Source organism: Elephas maximus, chromosome 1, assembly GCF_024166365.1.
Source record: "Elephas maximus indicus isolate mEleMax1 chromosome 1, mEleMax1 primary haplotype, whole genome shotgun sequence".
Classification (NCBI taxonomy): Eukaryota; Metazoa; Chordata; class Mammalia; order Proboscidea; family Elephantidae; genus Elephas; species Elephas maximus.
The window spans coordinates 167195231-167221955 of record NC_064819.1 but is presented as its reverse complement, the minus strand read 5'-3'; the positions used below and the strand labels follow the sequence as shown (position 1 = coordinate 167221955).

General features: G+C 34.1%; 1 protein-coding gene across 2 annotated transcripts in view; it reads right to left on the bottom strand.

Annotated features, from left to right (window-relative positions):
* GRIK2 (glutamate ionotropic receptor kainate type subunit 2) overlaps positions 1 to 26725 on the bottom strand; it is a 770475-nt gene that overhangs the window by 32695 nt on the left and 711055 nt on the right. For both annotated transcript variants that reach the window (XM_049897980.1, XM_049897988.1), the window contains exon 14: positions 5311 to 5536. In XM_049897980.1, the coding sequence (XP_049753937.1) occupies positions 5311 to 5536 (226 nt within the window). The remainder of the gene's footprint in view (positions 1 to 5310; positions 5537 to 26725) is intronic.

Genomic DNA, 26725 nt, shown 5'->3' with positions numbered 1-26725 from the left:
AAACCAAGAAGGCTTTTAGCACGGACAGTCAGGAGGGAGGCACTGCAGTCAAAAGCACCATTAAAGTAGAAATCCTCTCTGTTCAAGTAAATAGATTATCACCTGTGGTGCATTAAGAGAGAAGACTGCAACAACTCACACATTTTATATATTCCTTAATGAAAACTGCTGATTTTCTGGTTTAGTTTTTACTCTGCCAAGAGTTGCATTTTTAGTTTGTTTGTTTTGTTTTTGTTTTACTTTAACATTCTTCTGAATGAATAAGAAGTTCAGTTAAGTTGCTATGGGTAAGAACACCTACAACTTCAACAATCTACCACACGGTAAATACCACATTAAAATAACATTGCTGCAGTCAGGAAAACTATAAGAGAGGTTAATGTCACCCCAAACTTAATTAAACCAGCTTATGCCTCTTTAGCATTTACCTTCGCATCATTGTTGATTGCTCCACTAAGGTGTTTTTTGTGTAAACAGAGCTTCCCTAATTAAATAGCTTATATCTGAGTCATTCAGCTGAGTCATTCAGCAATCTCACAGCACAGTTTGGGCAGTAATCATCACACTGAGAGTGATGAATTGGGATAGGAGGGCCCTTGATGGATCACACACGAGGACACATGACAAGTAAAGAATACATGGATTTCTTAAAAAGGAAAAATATCATTTATTGAATTTGTTTCTGATTTCCCTCTCCAAAAGACTCATAGTATTTTGTTTTAATATTCTGTACCCAACCCCATGTGCCTCCATGACAGCATCTGAAAACCTGTGCAAAGAAAAAAAACAAAGAAATGATACTCCTCTCTTTGATCACACTTAGAATATTAGTAAAAATGAAATTTTCATTACGAATTATAGCCCCTGCAGGTATAAATTGAAAATCCTAGGGATTTCTGGAACTGATCTAAATTTTCCAGAACCTGAGCCCATATTGCTTTGCTTTGAATATGCTTGTCTCATTAACTCCTGCTGAGAACAGAGCAAGACCCTCAAGTATATTTTTGACACCTAAATGCCTTCTTCTTCTTTTTTTAGTTTATGATTGAGCAAAATTTTAAACTAACTAGGTAAATATATTATAAATCTTCAATATGCTGTGGAAAGATGACATAAAAGGCAAATGTTTGTTAGCTAGTTTAGAAATGCAGATTAGGATGCTGGTTGATAGTCTATGGGAAGTCAGAATCTCATTGAAGTACTAGAGTGCCATGTCATTGTGTTTATTAATGACTAAATAAATATAAATAATTCATGAAGCCATATTCCTAGCAGAGGTATGAAATAGCAAATCATAAATTACTGCCTGAAACCTTTTTCTCTGAAGTAAAGTATGTGAGTGAATGAAGTGTGAAATACCTCTTTCCAGATCATACTGCTTTGATAAAGTTATATGACAGAGTTAATTAAGACTCTCAAAACCATTTTAATTTTATGCTATATTAAGAACAAATAAGATGTCATTTCTAAGCTAAAAATTTAATATTATGAATCTAAACAGAAGACAACAAGCTATCTGAACAAGGGAAACAAAAAGTATAATACCTGCAGGTGAGTGATTTGAATAACCATTCCTTTGAACTTAAATTGCTGTGTTCAAATTTATCTCCTTTAGAATAAGGTTAAAACAACATTTATGTTAAATGCAGTAAAATACGTTATTTTAACAGTAATGATATGTTTTAATAAATCTAAATTTAATATTATTGGCAATAAAAATAAAGAAGAATGTGCTTGCTAGCCTGAGATACTTACCATGTGCAACTACAATCCTGATCTTTTGAGTCTTTATTAATAACCAAAACCAAACCAAACCCAGTGCCATCAAGTTGATTCCGACTCATAGCGACCCTATAGGACAGAGTAGAACTGCCCCGTAGTTTCCAAGGAGTGCCTGGTGGATTCGAACTGTCGACCCTTTGGTTAGTAGCCATAGCACTTAACTGCTACGCCACCAGGGTTTTCTCTTTATTAATATATACTAGTAATTCACATTAAAATTCCAGGAAGCTCTTTATGAAAGCAAGAAACATATCATGTGTTTTTGCTTAATTTTAAAAAACTACCACATTATTACCACATTATTATATTTCTCTAATGACATAAAATAAGAAGTTACTACACCTAGAAATATATAATTTAATTCAACTTCTATAAATTTCTTATGCAAGTGACCTTGCTAATATCAGTGAATATTCCCACAATAACTCAGCTTTCTTCAGAAGGGCAAAAGTTGATCTGATCAACCAACAGCTGAACAGATAAGATAAAGAACAGATAAAGGGGAGAATAAAACTACATCCTAAGGCTTATAGTTTTAAATAGGTTTTGTTCTCTCATCTTATCTATGAGATAAACTTAAAATGAAATAGAAATTTCAAGCTCTGTGCCCTGTATTTTCCTCAATTTAAAAACATTACATTAATAAATAAAGTTAACGTATCTATTAATATTTTGAATTGTTTTACATTTTCCTTAATAAAGTATATCAACACCTTTTAGAAAACAGTGTCAAGAATATGGAGGGGTAAAAAATTGTACTGAGTTTCAAAGCCACTTAGTGGCCAACAAACACATGAAAAGATGCTTGTGATCATTAGCCATTAGAGAAACAGAAAGCAAAACTACAATGACAATGAGATATCATCTTACCCCTGCTAAAATGGCAATTTAAAACAAACGGTGAAAAAAAAAAAAAGAGAAAACAACAAATGTAGCAAGGAGGTAGAAAAACTAGAACCCTTATCCATTGCTGGTGGGATTGTAAAATGGCACAACCACTGTGGAACACTGTATGGTGCTTCCTCACAAAAGTAGAAATAGAACCACCTTATGATCTCACATTCCCACTTCTAGCATATATCCCAGAGATCTAATAGAATAGACACGAACAGACATATGCATGTCTATGTTCATTACAGCACTATTCACAATAACAAAAAGATGAAAACAATCTAAGTGTCCATCACAGATGAATGGATAAATAAAATGTGGTACTTGCATACAATGGAATACTATGCAGCCATAAAGAATGTTAAGTCCTTGAAACATCTTATAATGTGGATGAATCTGGAGGATTGTGTGATGTGAAATGAGTCAGTCACAAAAGGACAGATATTGTATGATCTTACTTTTATGAAAAGACAAGAATCTGTATATATACAGAGACCAACATTCACTGGTGATTACAGGGATGGGGGAAAGTCATTTAGTATTTTTGGTGATGGGAAAAGTAACACCGAATGTGGGTGAAGTATGCAGAGCTTGACCAAAGTAAATGATGTTGCTAAGTTATATACACAAAAAAAGGACCTTTTGGTAATTGCAATGGCAATTTTGCAACAACCAAAAAATATATAGATAAACATATATCTATGTATGTATCCATGTATGTGTATAGGTATATATGTTAATAAGTATATATGTGTGTATATGTAGGTGTATGTATATGCATGTGGGTGTGCATACATATATATTCACATATATAATAAAGCACATAGATGAACAGTTACAAACAGTTCTTAGACAACAAAACACCTCGTGGGATTGGTTTTCTCGGTTTGAAGGTTTAGGACCATAATCTCTTGGGAGAACTTGGTCAATTGGCATAACTCATAAAATTTATGTTCTACATCCTAGCCTGGTAAGTAGTGTCTGGGGTCTGAAAAGTTTGCAAATATTGGTTTCTACTCATCTGAAGCAAAAAATAAAGAAGGAAACCAAAGACTCAAAGAAGAAACTGGTTTATAGGACTAATAATCTATAGGAACCACAGCCTCATCTACCCCAAGACCAGAAAAACTAGGTGGTGCCAGTCTACCACTACTTACCATTCTGATCAGAGCTACAATATACGGATCCTGGTAGAATAGAAGAAAAATGTGGAACAGAACCTCAAATTCTTAAAAACTCCAGACCCACTGGACTGGTTGAGACTAGAGGACTCCCCGAGGCTATTGCCCAGAGATACTCCTTAAACCTCGAACCGAAACTAGCCCCAGAGGTTACCTTTTAGCTAAACAAAAGATTGGCTCACAAAGTAAAGAGTATCACCTGTGAGTACTGTGCTCCTTCAAAAATCACCTGTATGAGACCAAACGGTCAACAATTTAAAACAAAGATAAGGGGGTAGGAAAACTAAGTTAATCAACATAGAACAATCAGAACAGAAATAATAAGAATATTCACACATTGTTAAGAATGTAACCAATGTTACTGAACAATTCGTGTAGAAAGTGTTGAATGGGAACCTAATCGGCTATGTAAATGTTCACCAAAAACATAATAAATATTATTTTTGATCTTTTTATGGTTTCAGTAAACTATAACAGAGTTTTCTTAGAACTGATTCAATGGTATCTTTTTTTTCTCATAGTTTCACATCTGAAATATCCTAGTTGGTTTTTAAAATTTGTACAACATACTATTTTGATTTATTTTTAGCAAATATATCCTCACAGCAAGGCAATATGATAGAGACAGTCCATTGGTGCAATATAATTACAAGACAAGCAAGCAAGCAAACAAAACCCCTAAGTTTAACTTTTTATATTAGGCAAAAGTAAACATTTTTTATTTTTGAAATTCTGAAATTATGAGTTCTATTATGTAACTCTTACTAATGAAAAAATACTGTACTGTCCTCCAAATTCCTCACACATTCTTCCCAAATCCTGCTCAAGTCTTTCTACCCTGAACAACTCATATAATGTATCTATCACGTTTAATAATATAAAATGCCATCCTTTTATAAGTTCTAAAAGTAATTTGTTTTCTTCATACATAAATCTTGCTACATCATCATATTTTCAAATGTAGAATTCATTTTTTCAATGAATAATAATTAAGGATCCAAGGAATATAGGCACTGTTGTTGTGTGGGCTTACCAAAACAATAACATCAACAACAATAACAACAAAAGAAAGACACAACTCTCTGCCCTCCTCCAGGGAATGGAGACCAGCAAAGGCTGGTAGGGATATCAGTTTTATTAATTATTCCTCTCAGAAATAACACTGAAAAATGCATTTGTTTGTTCCAATGCTTCCCAAATGAAACTATAGGGTGATGAAAGCCTAAAAATTCTATGAAATCATTTTGGTGGAAATTAATTTTTTCTTTGTCATTTGTCCACTTAGAGGCAGATTTCCAAAGTGTTTCAGTTTTTATACACCAATAGAATGTACTGTGATGTACTGTGATGCACGTGGTAAAACAAAATTCTTAGGCATATGGTAGCACTGTATTCTTCCCTTCTCACAGCAATTGAGATCAATGAACAAAGAACAAATGGCTGATGTATAACCTACCCATGGGAGTGCCAACACCATAACCTTTGGAGTCTATAAGGCCGCCGATCTGTGTCAGGTTACAGTTTCGTTGAGTGACGAACTCTATGGTTGTTGACTCCATTAGGAAAGCATAATCAGAGGTGAGGACTCGCTGAATGCCTTCTTCATTATTTTTGACGAGCACTGACTGCCTCCTGCTACTCATAAAAGCCCACATTTTGTCATATGTGGAGATTTTTGATTTCTGGAGAAAAACAAAATGTGTTTTGGTCATAAGACAGATATCCCTTGGGTTCCATTTGGTCCTACAACACACAGATTGACTATATTTAACTTATTCATGCCACCTAAAAATTGTATTATTAATAACAGTGATATATAAACACACAAAAAAATCAAAGTCTGTATAAAAAGTATTTCATAGGAATTCCTCATCATATTGGCAAGGATAGCACAGATTCATTTAACAAATATTTCTAAAATTCCTTAAAGTTCAAAAATGCACAACTAGTAAATCATAAAAAAAAAAAAATAGAAGGTAATAAATAAAAGCGAAAAAGAGCGAGATTAACAAGGAGGTTGTATCTCACATGAATACTTCATGTGTATACTTTTATCTTTCAATGTTACTATAACATCACGTTTGGAGGAAACAGATACTGGCACAGATTGACACTGTAAGACTGAAATAGATTTACTTTTTCTCCAGTTTGGTTGACCATAAGACAGATGTCACATTAACCCAAAGATACACAAAGGTATAGGTTGAAGGGACAAGGGGAATTTGTTGCAAGTAAGGATGTTACAAATAAAGATGACTCCATTTCCTCTGAGACACAATCTGGTCACCACAGTACTGATTTGTGCCTGATGCAGGGCAACAGTAAATCCATCATTCAGGACTACTAATTAACTAAAGATTCCCGGGCCAACAAAATTGAATATTTTTATATCCAACTGAAAATTCTCAGTAAGGTTTTACTAGTATTTCATTGCTAAAGGAAAGAAATGTGTTTTCTTCAGAAGGCACTGGTAAAACATAAATATTGAAGGTTAGCATCTGCTTATTGAAAGCTCATCTGTGGAACTCTTACTCATTTTTAGTTCTTATACAAATACAAAAAATAGCACTGAAGCTATAAACACAAGGGTGATATTCATCACATTGGTAGCACTGTTATGAAAAGTCAAAACTATTTTCAACCACACAGAAAAATATGTACCCCTTTTTTACAGCTAAAGCCTGCTTTCAAATCTACAATTTCAAGGTCATAAATATGATATTAACATTACTTCTACTAAAAGGCAAGTGCACTATATTACTGAGAAAAATTTTGGAGTTATTTCAATAATACAATTGGAAGAAAAATATTATAATTTACTGAGAGAAAAAAAAAACCTGAAAGACACATGAGTGCTTTATAAAACAGGCATAGTATTAGGGCTAAGAGAGGGCAGAAATGCAAACCTTTGTCTCACCATTTGAGAGAAAGCAACTATAATACGATGGGCAGGATCGTAAGTTTGTACAAATAGGGTGGCATGCCAATTTTTTTTTAAGTAAAATAATCAAATATTAGAAAAAGAACAGAGAAAAGAAAGGAATATTTAAGGTTATGGTGAAATACTTATTAGGATAATTAAGACTAATAGCGAAAATTTGTAGGCTCATTTGTCTATCCAAATCAGTAACATAATGATGATAACTGGAACAAGTTTACTTCATTTTAACGATAAACAACCTTCCTTCTAATACGTTGGATTCACTGGGGTTTTATGTAAAGAAGCAAAATTGGACACAGTTTTTGATTTAGTGATAATGTGAATAATGAGAAACATAATCCCTGTCATAAATGATATTACACTAAAAATACTGTAACAAAAAATACACACTCATTATTTGACAATTAAAAGAGTAACAACTTTAATTACAAGATGGGTGTGAGGTCCGCGGTCAAATCCAAGCAGAGGGTTAAGAAAGCACGCAAAAATTTAACTTGTATCAGCCGTAAAATTGCCTAAATGCTCTGCTCCGTTTCAGCTGTAAGAAAGCGAACACTCGATAGAGCTTTACTTAACTTGATTTTCACTTCATGATAGCGTGTTTCATGCATTAATAAGAATTTATTATAAATAAATCTTGAGGACTAGCATTTTATCTCAAAGAGATATGGAATGTAACAGAATAGCACAAATCATTTAGTCTTTCTTTTTTAATTTTAGTACTTTCTCATTTAAACACTATTTAGATGACACAATTTAAAATAAGTGAATTATATCACATAACAGCACATTAGTTCATCCATTGTTAATATTTTGCTGCTTCAATTCTTATTTTTAATTCAATTTCATTAAAAAAATTATAATCTTCTTGGATAGGCATATGTATTTTTAACACTAATTTAAAGGAGAAGAAAGCACTTTGATCACTTATGGGAGAATGAAGAAGTATATTTTACCTATGTCTAAAGAGAATGCAAAAGCCATCAGTGGAAGAAAAAGTGAACTGTACAAAGATTTGGACAGATAGGTTCTTGATTTATGTATAAGAAAACAAATTCATGTTATGGACTTTAAGCATAGAACGTAATTAAGATATAAGACTATATAAGAAGAGTGAAAGGGAACATCTCTCCAAAATAACATGTTAGAAATAATAAATAGTGTAACCAGTAGGGTTGCCAAATAAAATCAATGCAATATTTAGGACCCATTTATATTTTAAAATTATTTACTACTTGCTTGAAGTTCAAATTTAACTGGGTATACTACATTTTTATTTATATATCTAGTGTCCCTACTAAGTAGACAAATCCAAGGTATTATTTAAAGATGTACAGCCTCAAATATCTAAAAGGGTGTATTTAATAATTTTAAGATATTTGCATAACTCTGCAGCAATTTAAAAAACTGCACATTAAAAAAAAACTGTTTCCTTTTGAAATTGTTTTACTTTATGTATTTTTTAAATTGAGTATGTATTTTTTACGAAAATAACTTCTCCATAGTAATAATCTAATAATTTTTTTCACTGAACTGAAAAAATTCATTTTGCTTAGATCACTATAAAAAGACCCCAACTTCTGTCATTCAAATTAAAAAAAGGGTAAAATACAGAAAAAAAAGTTTCCTGAAAACTGACAGATTTTAAGAAATATTAGTAATCATCCTTTACCAATATATGTATTTAATTTTAAAATCATGTGAAATGTAGTATATTTCAGCTTTTAAATGTCATCTAAAATACTAGCCTTTAATTGGCAAAATAAAGATTTTACAAATTTTTCTCCGAGCATTTCCTAGAAAGCAAAATTTATACTCATTTTGAAACTAATAATTTATCTTTCATTGTCATTTACTTATCTCTAATTTGCTAATTGCTTATTTTGAGGAATCTATTGACTGATTTTTGTACATCATCACTCAGCTTCCTTCCTGTCTTCAGAAGATGTATTTCTAGTACTCTTATACTTGCAAACATAAATATAGATAGAAAATTACCAAACTGGTTTTCATAATAAATTTAAAAACCCAATTTAAGACATATTCTTGGTGGCATAGTGGTTAAGTGCTACAGTTAGCTAACCAAAAGGTTGGCAGTTCAAATTTATCAGGCACTCCTTGGAAACTATATGGGCAGTTCTACTCTGTCCTATAGGGTCGCTATGAGTCAGAATCAACTCAATGGCAATGGATTTGATTTGGTTTTGATTATCTGCTAGTCACACACCAGTCACTGAGCACATGGAGATGATCTCTCTAACACTTGTTCTATGTGGCTTGTTTGCTTGTTTTGTTGCTATTCTTATTTAACCACAATTTTCACTTTAGCACTGTCAACTTATTTGTACCTCCCAAGTCTGGCTGTAAAACACAACACTGTGCAGAAAAGTTATGGAAGGTGTAATAAAAAATGATGACTACCTTTGTATGCTCTTTTTTTCGCCCTTTTGTTGTAATAATTGCTTTATTTGCTCTGGAACTCAGCATGTAAGATCATAAAATAATAGAAAAAAAACATTTTAGAATTTTAGGGGAGGCTATTGTCTCACTTTCATTATTCTGCACCTTGTAAATATTAGATGAAATATATACCACTAGCTTTTCTATCATTTAATCTCTTTAGCATAAAGGCTAATGATGTTTGTATGATCTATATTGATCTTCTCCAGGTAGTTCATATGCATGAGAAAAGTTTCTGACAATCCAGACCTATGAAGCTATTCAACAGTTACCAATTTCTTCTACATAAAGATGAAAAAGAGGACTAGTCCTTCACATCTCTTGGCAATTTCATCACTTCCATTATTTTTAGTAGTGAAGGGAATATAGTGTATCAAAGATTTAAAGAGAAAAAGCTCTGCATAAGTTTTACTGAAACCTTTAAACTTAAAGCAGACAATGCTGCTTAAAAGGTTTTGAAACAACTTCTTCAGCTCAATATGAAGTTCAGAATGCTTTTTTTCCCTATAATTTTGACCACTCAAATCATCAACTACCTACGCTTAAGTTATATATAGATAAATTCTGAATAATGTAGATCTGAATCAGAAGTAATGATCACTAGTTATAGACCTCTATTAATGTAATGCAATATATGTTCTTATTCAAGGCACTTAATTGATTCCACCCAACTCATTTGCCCACATTTTACAAAAGAGAACACCAAAATATAGAAAGGTTAATAATTTGCCTAAAATAATACAGATAGTTGGAGGCAGAGCCAGGATTCAAACTTTGGCAGATAAACTACAGAATTCAGATTCTTAATCACTGTACCACATCAACTTTATCTAAAAATGCATGTCATGAATTTTCTAACATGATGTCCTACTACATCACCCTACAAGAAACTCACAGTTTCTCAGCCTTGAGTAAGAATCCAGAGCTGGCAATGAGCCTTGTAGAGTCTATTAAACGAGAACAAACAGCCTTTGATAAACAGATATTTGAGGAGCACCTCTAACATGAAATATAAAACCAAAACAAAGGGAAAATCTCATAAAAGTCCTCAAAAAGGTAAAAGATATTGCACAAATGCAAATAATGTGTTTAAAATGGACTCTATTAAACGTATATTCAGAGAACAAAAATATCAAAAATGTGACATCGAAGATGAAAACCTAAAGTGACATGTTGGGAGATAAAGTTAAAGAGATCTACCAGAAAAGTAGAATAAAAAGTTGAAGAAATAGAAGAAAGGAAAAAAAAAAAAAATGCCCTGAAAAAGTAATGAAAGCTGATATCTAAAGAATGAGTCTAAATCAAGAACATAATGAGTTCAAGAACTTTCCAGGCAAAGGAAAAGGAGTTAAGAGATGATACTTAGTACATTAACATGACGGATTGGGATAATTAAAGAAAGTAATCTCTTGGCTGAGACACAGAGAGTGAGAAAAAGTGATGCTAGAAAAGGATAGAGAAATAGATAGGGGCCAAGTCGCTCTTTTAATTAACATGTGCTTATTTAATTACTATGATATGCTAGGCACAACTCTAGATACTGACCAGGTTCCAGGTATTGCAAATAGTTAACATGCAAGGGCATAATGGATATTTGTCTTAATCATAAGAGCAGTGAAAAGCATAGCAGGTTGAACTCAATTGGTTTTTACAAACAGAAATTTATTTTCTCACAGTTTAAAAACCAAGAAAAAACCCAAACCCGTCACCGTCGAGTCAATTCTGACTAACAGCAACCCTGTAGGACAGATTAGAACTACCTCATAGGGTTTCCAAGAAGCACCTGGTGGATTTGAACTGCCAACCTTTTGGTTAGCAGCCATAGCTCTTAACCACTATGCCATCAGGATTTTCTCTCACAGTTTAGCAGGCCAGAAATCCGAATTCAGGGTGCTGGCTCTAGGGGAAAGCTTTCTTTCTCTTTAGACTCTGGGGGAAGGTTCTTGTCTCTTCAGCTTCTGATCCTCGGTTCCTTGGAGACCTTCACATGGCATGTATCTTGTCTTCCATTTGTGCTTGCTTTGTTTTGTGTCCGATTTACTCCTTTATATCTCAAAAGTGATTGGCTTAAGATACACCCCATATTAATACACTCATGTGCCGCATAACTTCGTTTTGGACAATGTCTGATTGTATATATAATCTGCAGTCCCATGAGACTCTAACAGAGTTCAGAAATCCTGATTGGAGAATGGGATGTAGTACACGTAACCAGATGTATTGAATGCAACAGCTTCTCAGTGGCTATTGAGTCAATACAGGTACACTACAGTATCCCGTGAAGCTTTGCTAAGTACAAAAGTCCCTGGGCTATGAATGTCCGACTTACATACAAACCATAATTATGAACCAATCCCCATAAAGACTATTATATTAACAATTTGAAGTACATACAATGGTTCATAATAACAGATGGGCACTATTTTTCAATGTGCATCAAAATATTATTACTTTATTGTTACGTGAAAGATGTTTTAATATATGTGAAAATGTTTCTTTAATGTTTTTTATGCATAGAAAGGTACACTATATACTATATACTAAGGCAAACATTTGACTGACATTAGATATGAACCATACCTAACTGCTCCAATTTACATACAAATTTGACTTAAAGATAGACTTAGAAAAGGAATTTATTCATAATCCAGGGACTGTCTGTACATAATATGGAGTTCGCACAACGTCCAAATCATATAAGGTCCTATTTCACAGAATGTGTCATGGATGTTAAGTGATGCATGAGTGCATGTTCTTATTAACATAACAAAGAAATCCCTATTCCCAAATAGCTTTACATCTACAGGTACAATACATAATTTTGGAGGGATCCAATTCAATCCATAACAAGGTACATGAGGAACATCCAAATGGAGTTGTCAAGTGAAGTTAGATATGTAACAGTAGAGAGATCAAGGCCAAATACAAATTTTGGAGTCATCTCGAATACAGATGACAAAGTACTGGATGGATGAGAAAAAGAATACAGAGGAAGAGAAAATAAACCCTATGATTAAGCTTTGGGGGTTTTAGTGGCTAACAGAGAAGACTGAGTCTTGACATAAGACTCTTATCAGAAATTCCCTCAGCGGCCCTCAGAAAATATTTTAAGATAATCACCTTGTGACTACCCTATAAAGCCCCTCTTTGTCATGTATTTAAGCTAACCAACCCAAACAGCCCATGTTCATGTTTCCAACCAATCACTGCAAGTCCCTGCTTCAAGTTGTCCCACCTCCTGCTTCCCTGATCTTGCAACTTCCAATCAGAATGTTTTACCTTTGGTTCTTGATTTTACCTCATAAATATGCCTCTGTTAACTCCACCATTTTGGCACATTTGGTTTCATTTTGTGAGATCAGACATGTTCCAAGTTCAACCTGCTTTGAACCTTCAATAAATCTCTTTGCTTTTATTTTAACATATTTTTTATGCATTCTTACTCACTGATACTGCATACAGGAGACTGAATAATTTCCCTTGGATTTTGGAACAAAGTGTTGGTTAACTTACCAAGAGCTAATTGAGTGGAGTGAGCACTTAGAAATCATATGGGAGTAAACTAGGGGAGGATTAGGGGAAAGTAAAATAGAGCCATTAACTGCAAAAAAAAAAAAAAAAAAAAAAAAAACCAGAAAGTAGGGCTCTAAAGAAGAGGAGATACAGGACAGTAGTCAGAAGGATATTTTGGGTAGGATCACTATGAGTTGGAATGAACTGTCAGGGCAATGAGTTTGGTTTTGGTTTAAGACTTTCAAAGATTGAAGAGATTTGAGCATGTTTAAATAGCAATGCGGAGAATTCAGTAGAAAAGAGATGTTTAAATTACTAGAGAAAGAAAAGATAGTCAGTAATGCAAAGTTCCTAATAAGGTGGGTCTCAAATGGAATAAATGAGGATTAAACACTGCAATTGGCTTGACCTTTGCTTTCAAACACATTTATATGAAACACATGTGGAGTTATCCTTACATTCTAAGACCCATCATATAAGGAGGATACAGGGAGCCTCGACTAGGTTTACTTTTAATAAAGTAGAAAGTCGAACATTCTCAAAGTAAAATACAGTATAGGAAATCTAAGGGTAAAATAAATAGGTGAAAGTTGTACACGTTAAACATTAGGAATAAAAATTCTTTGAAGGTCAGTGAGAGGTAGTCAAAAATGAAATTAAAAATAAAATATTTGTATTTCAGCTTGCAAGTTGTATGTAAACTGGCTAAGAGGAAATCTTATATCAAGCTGGACTAGAACTGAAGCTTGTAGGTGGAAGTCTATGATCACGTGGAACGAACCACTTGTTTGTTCGTTTAATCACCTGTGATTATGATATGATTGGTTTCATTCCAAGAACAACCTTCTGATCATCGCTAGGGGGCCTGATAAAATCCCCAGCACAGGGACAAAGCTGCTGAGCCAAAATGTTCACAGTCCTTAGAGGTCCTCAAGTTACAGTGACACAGAGAAGTTAAAATCAAAACAGAACACCAGGAAAGACTCAGGCATCAATACACAATTTTGCTCGGTGTATTGTTACTGCTAATTGATTAGAAAAGATTTTACCAACTGTATTACTTAAAAGAGATATCAAAAGTAGACAAGAACTATTTTGGGTAAGGGGAAGGACAGCACACAATACAAGAGAGGTCAGCACAACTGGCCTAAACCAAAAGCAAAGAAGTTTCCTGACTGCAACCTAACGTTTAAAGGGTTAGAGTAACAGGGATGGTGGTTTGGGGACCATGGTTTCAGTGGACATCTAAGTCAATTGGCATACAAAATGTATTAAGAAAACATTCTGCATCCCACTTTGGTGAGAGGCGTCTGGGGTCTTAAACACTAGCAAGTGGCCATCTAAGATGCATCAATTGGTCTCAACCCATGTGGAGCAAAGGAGAATGAAGAACACCTAAGACATATGGTAAAGATGAGCCCAAGAGACAGAGAGGGCCATATAAGTCAGAGATCACAACACCCTGAGAACAGAAGAACTAGATGGTGCCCAGGTACCACCAATGACTGCCCTGACAGGGAACATAACAGAGAATCCTTGATGGAGCAGGAGAACGGTAGGATGCAGATCTCAAATTCTTGTAAAAAGACTAGACTTAGTGGTTTGACTGAGACCAGAGGGACCCTGGAGGTCATGGTCCCTGGGCCCTTTGTTAGGCCAAGACTGGAACCATTCCCGAAGCTAGCTCTTCAGACAGGGATTGGACTGGACTGTGAGATAGAAAATGATACTGGTGAGGAGTGAGCTTCTTGGCTCAAGTAGACATATGAGGGCGGCCCCTGTCTGGAGGCGAGATGGGAAGGCAGAGGAGCTGGTTGAATGGACAGGGGGAATACAGGGTAGAGAGGAGAAAAGTGCTGTCTCATTAGTGGGAGAGCAGCTAGGAGTACATAGCAAGGCGTGTATAACTTTTTGTATGAGAGACTGACTTGCTTTGTAAAATTTCACTTAAAGCACAATAAATAAATAAAAAAGAATGAAAAACAGATAGTAGGCTAAGCATACTATAAAATAATTTTATGTTAGGAAAAATTAAGGTAATGGCAAATTAGAGCATAATAGAGATGGTGCTCAAATCAAGTGTAACCAAGTAAAGGAAATATTGAATTAAGAGAATTAAAAAAAAGCATAAAGAATATTTTGGCCTACTTCTTTACAAATGAGAAAACTAAGGCTACAAAACTTAAAAAAAATTACCAGGGAAGGTAGATTTATAAAGAGAAAAATGACTGCATTATGATTTTATAAAATAATTTTAATTACGTAATAATAACTTCATTGGCAAAAATGAGAAGCATTTCTAAGTATTATTCTTATAGCTGTACATAGTGATTTAGACAAAGTCAAGCAAATAAATTAAAATGTTGTAGAGATATTTGAAATATATACGAAAATCAAAGTTCTACAGAGAAAAAGCATATTTAAAATTTTCTAAAGAAAGTAATTTTATATTTTTGTTCATCTTATCCTATCTGCCACTCTGGATATTAGGATCGATTTCTTTCCATTCAAGTCCTCACTTCCTTAATCACACCCCACATTCAGAACACTTTTTTCTTTACGTTACGCTGGATGGATTTGGGGTGCTAGTGTTCAGCAGTGTTTATTTTATCAAAACTCTCAGGCTTATAAGCTGATTTAGTTTTTGCTATATCAGCACAAAACCAACAAAACCAGTCCATAAGACACTGACTTCTTTATAATAGCAGTTTTCATGGCCTATGAAACATCAACAAAATGATAAGAGTCTTACAAAAATATACTTACAAAGAATAAGAAATACAGCACTTTTTAAAATTCACAGCTGCCAAATGATCTTGTGTTTTAACAAGAGCAGTGTACATATTTAAAATAGATAGATGATGACTTAAAACTTAGATGTATTAGTTTTAGAGTTCGGATAGAACTCTAAATAAAGTTTGCAACCTGAAAATTATTTGACTCTTTTAAACCTTATATAACTCATTTTTAGGAAACATTTTTCCTGAGAAATTTTGAGAGAGATTTTTAGAGTTGGTAAGGTAATTAGTGTAAGGATGCTGTTCTATTTTGCTTCTTTTCCTTCTAAAATATTATGAAAAGCTGATTAAGATAAGGTTACTCTTGTACCATTTGTATAGGTCTTTTCTCTTATTTGGAAGCAACATATTTTACAATGCCATCTTCCTTTTAAATAATATCTTTGCCCTAAATTGCTTTAGATACACAAATGATTTTTTACCTCTGTTCATTTTATTTGCTGTCAAAAACAAATTAGAATTTAGAAACCATCTTGTGCTCATGAAGTCTGCTTTTTTAAATCTGTCACACTGCCTAAAAGTGATAAGAAAATAACATCATCAATATTTGTGTGACCTCTCGAAGCAGGAGTTGAGAATTAACTTTTTAAATATGCCTTAGAGGAAAGTTTATTTCCATGAAGGAGATGGAAAACCTTTAATATCATTCTGATTTTAAATACAATAACCTCAAAACACCAACAGTACAAAGAAAATCGAGTGTTATTTTGTAATTGATTTATTATACATAATATTAGATCTTTTCATTGCAACTCAGATTTTTTTTAATGGTACAAGACCCAAAACATCATAAAATAAACTTATGGAAGACCTTATTTATATTAAGAATAAATTACATTTCTCCTAGTTGAAAAACCAGATCTGTATAAGTATTTTATCTCTTAAACTGTGTCTGACCCAATTAATTGAACTTTGGTATACAGATCAAATACAGTAAATTATTTAAAAGAGGCAGTAACCTCTGACCATTTTTGACAATTACTAATAATAATAGAGGGTCAGTGAAAAAGAGAAAGACTCTCAGAGAGATGGATTGACACAGTGGCTACAACAATGGACTCAACCATAGCAACAATCGTGAGGATGGCACAGGATGGAGTAGCGTTTCATTCTGTTGTACCTGGGTCACTATGAGTTGGAACTAACTCTATGGCACCTAACAACAACATAAATTTAGTAATACTTAGCATGTACTCAAACTATTTCTTTTCAATAAATTCTGTATGAGCAATTTTTTTCCCAAAGTGATCATAAGTGCTGTAGTAATATTTATTTATTTTCTTATGAAAAAATCACATGTAATAGTCCCTAATATGTGCTTTGAGAGAAGTGCATACCAAGGTCTCCTTTGCTAAAGGAGAATTTGGCTGAGATCTGCCTTTTAATTTTTTATTACAGTAAGTAAATTACCAGCAACTCTGGAACATATGTGCTAGGTAAGAACAGCTGAGCCCTATCCGGACTCATCTGACCTTGGTCACTAGGAAATTAGAGTTAATTCAGGAAAACAGGACTGAAGCCATATGTGGTTCATATCAAAGGCGGATCTGAGTCTAGTGCAGTGATATGAAAAGCATTTAGTTGTTAGCAAATCTGTCAGTCCTTGGAATAATTCTGGCAGTTTGATCTCAAAGCATTTGCAATCTCTTAAAACAGATTATTTGAAGGCAAGGACAATGAAAGAAACAGAGGATTGCCCATCTCAGTGTTACTGTGAATTAATAGAGGAAAAGGAGAGGACAGAATGACTGAGCGTAATACGATGGGCAGCAAGTTTAGAACCATTTGGTGCAGTTAAAGGCAGTTACCCTTTTTGGTAGTTGAACCACTGTTTGATAGTTCATTCTGCACCATCCAGAATCCCTAAGAATGTGTCTTATGGTCATTGCATTTTATTCTTTAAATGAGACATCTTGACCTTGGCCAGCCAAATGTTTTCTTTTCTTATAAATAATAGACATCAGCAATGCTTTTTACTGTCATTTGGCCAAATTGAAAGAAAATTAGCAAACTTGACTCTACTAGGTCAAATGTGGAGCCTTGAATAAGCCACAATTTCTCAGCCGTATTTAATAGAAATTCTCTTATCAATTTCACAGTAATATTATGAGAAGTAAATGAGAAAATGCAAGTAAAGTCACTTTGGCAAATCATAAAGCTCTTTAAGAATATCAGGGTTTCTTCTTATTGCTAGTTTTATGTAATCAATAAACATAGTATGTTATCACTGTAGCATATACCCACCATATTCCTATATATAAATTTTTGCCTTTAAAACAGTTTATAACATTTAGGAATATGGAAACTTCCTACCTTCCCCCCTCCAACAACCTGAGCCAATCATGCTAATGTGCAAGGCTGGCAAAAGTATCCTGAGCCTTGGCTAAGGGGGAATCATTAACCAAAATCTCCTAGAGCTCCAAGCCTTCCCAGGTGAAGAACCTAAGGTACAATGGTTTTATTTTAAATCTCAGCTCATTCTCTTCAATAATCCACTTGTTTACGCATTCATTCACTTGTTCTTTCATTCTAATATTAATTGAGCAGTAGCTTGGAATAAAGGACAATGTCAGGCACTGTGCATGCAGAGATTATCAAAAATCAAAGCCGGGTCCCTACCCTTGCAAAGTTCACAGTGTCATAACATATACAAGACATGTAGCAAGTAAAACAAGAATTATAGAATGGTTTGATAAATTGTGACACAGTGGCTAAGAGCTCAGCTACTAACTGAAAGGTCAGCAGTTCAAATCCAGCAGCTGCTCCTCGAGAACCCTATGGGGAAGTTTCACTTTGTATATGGCATTGCTTTGAGTCAGAATTGACTTGATGGCAACAGGTTTGGAGTTTTGGTTTATGATAAAGGACAAATGGGGTGTAACCTAAATTGTTGAGATAAGGCATAGCGGAAAGTTGGAAGAAGTAATTCCCATTCCTTTAAGATTCAAGTCAGTCACAGTTTTGCTGGGTCTCTCACTGCTCTCTGTAATTAAAGCTCTAAAGTATGACTAAGGAGTGGCTAGAAAAAAAAGCCTCTACATTTGATAATCTTAAACCAATCACCTTCTTCACTCTAAGAACACATCTTTTCTAAGTTTCTAAAGTTTATTGTGAAGTGATGCAAACCTCATCAAAATATTTTATCCTATTATAATCTCTCAGCCTATCATCTACCATCCGATCAGTCTTATCCTTCTCTGGTGTTATTTTTACCCATAACACTTAATGACTATGTAATATAAATGTCCTATTGTTTATTTATTTATTTATCTGTTTTTGTTTCCATCCACTAGAAGATAAACCTCCTCAAGGCAGAGATTTTCCTCTTGCTTTGTTCATTGTTACAGCTCCTATACCAAGAACTATGCCTGGTATATCATAGGCATTAATAGACATTCATTGAATAGATGAAAAAAAATGAATAAATGAATGTATACAATAGAGTTACTTCTATTGTGCTGCAGTTTAGAAAACAAGGATATCAGTTTCAGCTCTGGCATTGCCAAATTAAGTGATCTTTGAAGACCAATTTCATCTCTCTAGAATTCAATTTACTCATTTGCAAAGTAAATGGGTTAAACTTTATAAATATGTTTCAATGAAGACAGACTATATATCTATGAATATTTCTGGAAGAATAACTAGGCACATTTATGTCTTCCTCTTGGAATCTGTTTATGACTTAATTCAATAAGTAAAAACCAAACATCACTGGCCTAGCTTTAAAGCAAAGCATAAAGATAGCCACTTTGTTGGTCTACATAAATAATTTCAAGCTCTATTTCAATGTTAAAATGCATATTTAATGAATTAATGAAAAATTCTAGAATGCATTTTACACTCCACAAATCTCAAGAATGAGAAAGGCCTAGTGTTCTCTTTGATTCTTTGCCATTTCTAAATTAATACTGTCCTATCCCCTCATGAAAACAAATAATGGTACAAAACCCTGTTCTTTTAAGACTCATGCCCTACAATCTTCTCACCTGCTCTTGCTTCCTATGGTCTTCCATTCACTTCCTGGATATTTCTATCATTCTTAGAATATTGTAGTACCCAGATGTTTGCTTCCCCTCAATGATTAACTAGCAAATCTTTAACAACTGGCTCTCTGGAAAAGGTTAAAAGGCCTGGATTTATATTGTTGGTTGATTTTTCTGGTGTAAATACCCCCACTATATCTGATTTCAAGCTATAGGCCTGACACCAAATTTTAAAATTGCTGAGAATTTAAGTCCTGCAATTTAAGTCTGTATGAGCCAGCTCCGGCACACCACTGCTTCACTTTCATCAAAAGTCCTGAGTAACTTTTCAGTTGTCTGACAATCATCTCCAACGACTCTTAGTAGCACCTCACCTTAAATGACTTTCTTAGGAGTACTTCAGCCACCCAGAACCACGGACAAACAACACTGTGTTTTCACCAACTGAACTTGCTTTTAGTTTCCGAATCAATTACTCAGTTATCCTGCTATATGATTAGAACCTCTTTTTTCCTAGACTGCTCATGTAAACTCTTTAGTGGTTACATTTTCCAAACTCATTGGTACTTCATGTACATTAAAGACTTAATAGTCTTGGAATTCATTAGCTTCTTTTATTTTATTTATATTCCACTTTATTCAGGTAAGCTTCCATAATCTATCATTTCAGTATTACTGTGGCAAATATCCTAAACTCACTAACACCTCTCTCTTTTCTTTGGAATACCTAACCCAGCCACAACCCTGAATGAGAGAAACTATCCATGACCTCTGAGTCTGCACCAAAGCAGCACGTTATTGCTGGAAAGGGTCATACGAAAATGTGTGATGTTTCAGAAGATACTTAACACTGTCCAGAAAACCTAATACTTCTCTCAACTGATTTTCTCAATGTTTATTTCAACTTTCTCCCCCTTAAAGAAATTCAAAACTTCTGTGGACTCATTTGGTCTTGGCAGATGATCTTGCCTTTGCCTTATAAACCCAAACCTAACCCACTGCCATGGAGCTGAATTCAACTTATAGCGACCCTAGAGAACAAGAGGAGAACTGCCCCATAGGGTTTCCAATGCTGTAATCTTTATGGAAGCAGACTGCCACATCTTCCTCCCACCAAGTGGGTTCAAACTGCCAACCTTTCGAAAGATAATGAAATCAAACACCAATTGTTCATACATCATAATCTTTTCTCTTTTCTTTCTGTCCTATAAACCCTCAGCCCACAGCGAATTCTTCAATTTGTGGTTTGAATCCCAGCACATGCTTGCATCCTTTTCAAGAATCTTATACAGCTAGTTTTATGTTAACATTTCCTTTTAACTGACAACATCTAAGCATGTTCAAGACTTTTAGACTACCACTGCTAAAATCACATTCCCTATAGTTATCATACCTTTCTTTCTCTTCCGCTTTACAATAGAATTTGTCAAAGAGTTGTCTTCACCACTCCATTTCCTTATTTTTTTTTATTTAGTCCTATATTTACTCCAATCTATCTTCTAATCCCACCCCTTCATTGAAATAAATCTCATTAAACATGCCAATGACCTCCAGATCTTTAAATTTAAATAGATTCATTTTTGTCCTGAGGTTATCTGACCTGTCTCCAGCTTGCAATGCCCTTGACCGCTCCTGCCTTTTTAAGACACTCTCCTAACGTCATTCCTTGCATCCTCCCCAGCCCCCTATCACTCTGTTCTCTGCACTGGAGCCAGCATGATCTTTCCAACATTCAAACTTGATCATGCTGCCCTATACTTTATGAACTTACTTTCAAAGGTCTCTACTACTCCTATGATTTAAAATAATAATAATAACACAATCGACAAGGCCTACAGTAATACCTATGTGTCTACCCTTACTTCCTTCTAACAAAAGAGAAAAAAAAAAGTTATCAAGTAGATTCCGATTCATAGTGACCTTATAGGACAGAGTAGAGCTGCCCCAGAGGGTTTCCAAAAAGCAGTTGGTGGCTTTGAACTGCCGACCTTCTGGTTAGCAGACAAATGCTTTAACCATTGCACCACCAGGGCTTCTTCCTCGTTATAGCAAAGAATATTTCTTATTCTCCCTTTCATAGGGGTGGCCATGTTATTCAATCGTGCCCTATGATAATAATCGGAAAATGTTAATGGGGCTTCTGCTGAATTCCTTATAATAGGGCAGACTGATCTGACATGCTCCCTCTGCCTTTCTAGACTAATTACAGTCTCATACTAGTTCTCTTGAAATTTTTAATTATACATTCTGATTAATAGCTATTAGGTTAATTTCTGAAATTCTCATGATTCTTGTTGATCACTATTGTATTTTCACATGTAGTACAGATAGTAACAGAGAAATACTCAATAAATGTGTTTGAAACACAAATAAAGTAATAAAATGACAAGTTATGAAACACCAGGTCATTATCAGTATATATAATATCATTAAATATGCATTCTAAGGAAAAATACAATGTCTCTACTAATACTGAGAGATATTAACCATACACAAAATTATCACAGAATAGCTGATCTGAAATATTAAGACCAATCATGAAAATTTATTAAATCTCATATTCACACAGGCAATAAGTTTTAAAGTGATAGCTTAATTACCACCAACATAAAAAAAAAATCAATTGCCGTTGTGTCAATATAGACCCATGTGACTCCATGTGTTGCAGAATACAACCTCACTCCATAGCGTTTTCATGTCTGTGACCTTTTGTAAGCAGATCACCAGGCCTTTCTTCCACAGCATCTCTCATGAGTTTGGACTACCAATCTTTTGGTTATTAGCTGAGCACTGAACTGTTTGTGCCACCCAGGGACTCCTGTCACTAACATTAGAATTTGTTAAAGGAAGACTTGGGTCAATATGGCTACTGATAATATACATGTTACATATTTATCTGAAGACTTACTATGTGCAAAACACTATGCTAAGAATTTTATGAAGACAGCATCATTTAAATCTTCACATCCCCATGAGACAAGTTTTGTGATACCCGTCTTAGAGATAATTGGCATTAGAATAATTAGATATCTAGCCCAAGATGTAGGATACTTTCTTAAACCGTACGCTAAATCAGGAAGCTGTGAATTATCATGGCACACATGATTTTGCTGAAATTGCTTCTCTGTAATTAGCCTCCAGTAAAAACTATATAAGGCAGTGATTACAGGTAAGTCCAAATATACTTTAGAAAATAACTGTTATAAGATGAAGTAGAATAGATTTAAGGTAATAAGACCTCTAATTCTCGATAACAGATTAAACACTAATGAGTCTAAAAGGAAATAACCAAAACACCTATGCAGAAGAATAAAATTTGTATACAGAACTAAAACAAAATTGAAACCTGAGGAGCATGAAAAATACAACAGAAATACCAATAGAAAAACACAGATAAACTCCTGTGCCTAGTACTATTGCGCTGAATACTTTTCAAGAGCAATCCTTTAAAGTTAGTTCCAAAAATGATTAATTCCCGGTATGTGTTATGTGGTTCCCTCAACAAAGCTATATTTAATCTTAATAGGACTGTAAGGATAGTGTGGGTGTGTGAGTGTGTGAGCGATATGTTGACAACCTGTTCTACTCCTACTACATCCGCTGAACAGGCTTAAACCCACTGGGGAGTACAGGAAGATTATCTTAGGCACTGGAAGCTAAAATTCATCCAAACTCAGGCCAACTTGCAAGGGGCACTGGTGAGTAAGTATCTACCATTTGCCAGCACGGGTTTTTTTTTCAGGCAACAATATCAATAAGAACAGGTGAGGCAATGTGAATGGATATACAATTAAATGGGTTATATCACCTTACGCTGTCTTTTACCAAAAAAAAAAAAAAGGTAGTGGGAAAAACAATATGCATCTATTCTACCCAAAAGTTTTCCCTCAAGTGGGGGCTCGATTTAACACTTTTATATTTAACTAAAATTAATTTCCTCTTAAGTTCATCTTTTGTTTTGACACAAATCTCTACTGGAAACTTCTCCACTCTGTATTTAAGATAGCTGAGTCATGTGCGGCTCCGTCTCTAATTAGTATTCACTTCATCTGCACTTCATTTCAGCCAAAAATCATTTACAATGAGGTAAAGCAAGGATTTTGGGGTTGTCTTTCTTTCATGCCCTGATCATATCGGGTTTTAGTAATTAATTACTAAATTAGTAATGAGTAATTAATTTTGCTACTTGTTTTGTCCAAGTATTAAAGTTGGTACCCATTTTTTTTTTTTTTTAATAATTTCCTATTCCTGTTAGCATTTCATACTGAGTGGCTACAGGACTAATTCTACTGATTCCTGGTTTAAAAGCTTAAACTCTAGTTTTGTTTTGTTTTGTTTTTATGCCCACTAAATTCCATTATAGAAATTTCCAAGCCAGATTTTATTCTCCCCACTGATATAGTCACTTGGGAAGAATGGACTAAGCCATGATATTTGCAGCAGGGACTTACATTGTTTTCAAAATAGGTCTTACCTCAAACTTTGTTTGGTCACAGAAAACCTGCTATGTAATCTACAAAACTGTCTACTTCTATTCTAGAATAAGAGCCTATATTATTGGGATGAATGGTCAAAGTATAGCATGCAATAGTCTATCAAAAATAACAAATAAACTGGGCTTCTAAAGCATAGTTACAGACAATACACATGTATGCCTGTGTGTGTGCCAATCCAGTCACTCCAGTTCATTACCTTCTAGAATGAAGAATAACTGCCTAATGTGGATATTTATCTTCCTCATGATTCATTTAACAAATTGATGTAAAGCTTACTATCACTTATGGAATATATTTTGAAATAAATATAGGTATTTTCAAATTATAAGAAGTTAACTGTATGTAAGTAATGTATATTAGGAATTTGCCAAATGTACACAGTTAATTAGTTAAATGTATGTAAGTAATTGGTCAAATTATAAGCAGTCAAGAAAAACAAAAAGAAAGTGAATTTTAAAAACTAAAGAAGATAATTATACTTGATGTAGCCAATGGACTTTAAAAATATTATTTGAAGGATATCTAAATCTATCTATACTTCTAAAAATCAAGAAAATATTCTAACATATTTATATTCATAACTTTTATTTTAAAATGTATCCATATCAGTCTGGTCATACTGTGGTTGAAACAAATGAAGATATGCTATTATTTAAAATACAAACTGAAACCAAAAACTAACTTTTTAAAATTCAAAGTTCATTTCAGATTGGACTGAAGTTTCAAGGACTCTTTAAAGAAATTATTATAATCATTATTCAACCTTCTTAATACAGAGTCATGGGAGCTCAGCTGTGACTAAAAATGCATGAGAATTAGGTACAAATGAATTTTGTTAAATAGACACATCAACTGCAAATATGGTGCAAAATGAAAAATTTAAACTGAACTTAGGCGTCTGAATAAAAAAATACCTAAAAACTTCTAAAAACATAAAACAGTAAAATTTCAGGAAAGCACCTTCACAGATAGCAAGGATTTTTAAATGGTATGAAAAATATATGTTAGCAAAATCTTATCTGAATGCTCCTGAATACCATTAGTGAGAATTGTATTATTAAAGACTATACACAAAATATCTGAAAAAAAACTAAAGTCAGTAAACATTGACGAGGTCTTTATTTGAAATACTTTCACATATTTTTCATCCTGTGGAGAGTCTTATTTTAACCATTTAATTACTACCAGAGGAAGTAAAAATGAAGAACTAGTTTACCCTTGATATTGATATGTAATGATAGTTTGTTGCTTACTTTTGCATTTAAGGATTGTAGAAAAAAAAAAAAGTATTTCTCTGCTCTGACACTTAATAGCCAATGAGTTACAGATAGCAGTAACAATATTTAAGACTATAATATAATATTATGTGCATTTTTGCTGCCCAACTATCTATCAACTAGATATTCTATCTGCCTGAAAAGACAAAAACAAAAAAACGGAGAGGTCTTTTATACAGAGTTAGTCCTTTCATTAGAATTCATTTGGTGCATTCTTTACTTCTCATGTGATTGTTTGTGACTATGTCCAGAACGCCCATAATTGATTGCCGTTGAGCCGATTCCGACTGGTAGCAACCCTATGGGACAGAGTAGAACTGCCCCATAGGGTTTCCAAGGAGCAGCTGGTGGATTTGAACTGTTGCCCTTTTTGGTTAGCAGCCTGAGCTCTTAACCACTGTGCTACCAGAGCTCCAGAAAACCCATAATTCTATATAAAATGAGAATTAGAAATAACTTATTTTTATATGGATGCTCTTGAATTAACACCTCCAAATAATTTTTGTACCTTCAAGGTAGTCACGTTGTTTTACATTCGCTTACATGTTTCGAATTCCTCTTTTGGAAGTGCCCCAGGTGCCATACACACTATATATTTTTAAATATCTTTATTAACAATTTTAATCTTATTAGGAAAAGTTTTCTTTTTGAAAATAAGTCAAAGCATTTGGAGCAAAACAATGTGTGGTTAAGCCATATACTATTTTTGTTGTTGTTCCAAAAAAGAAGGACGACTGTAAAGTAAAGGGACAGGTCTTCTTGTGATGTATGTAATCGTATTCTAAAAACAGTGCCAAACTGAAAGCTCTAAAATTTTTCATAGCGATCACATCAAAGGAAGCTCCTTAGGTGCCTCCTTTGCTGGAAGACACTCATTTTACCTACACGGTCTACTGTACTCGTACATAATGTAGTCTTTTTAGCCTAAAGATTTTTCCTTTGTTATAAATATTTTTATTTGTCTACCGGAAAAGCATTTTTATAAAGAACAATCTGTCTGAAATCTCTTTCATATCTGTATGGGTAAAATTATACCAGCTTGGATGCTTCCACTAACATAAAACACTGTGTAATAGACCACCATGAGGATATTCCATTGTAGGAGATCTAAAAGCAGTTAGAAGATTGATCGATAAAAAGATATAAAAGATTATGACAGATTAGGAGTGTATATTTTGAGCATAATTTATTCGGAGAGAGCTCTATTCTGGCTGTGATTCCAAATTTGCCTTGGTGTGTGGTGGCTAAGAAAGGGCACCTTGAGGAGATTGATACAAATCCCTGCATTGGTTGACACAGAGAACACTTACCCATCTCTCAGGAGGAAAACTAAAGAGCAAATGCCTAAAGAGGGAACAATTTGTACCCTTTGCCACGGCAGCACATAGACATATGAATCCCCA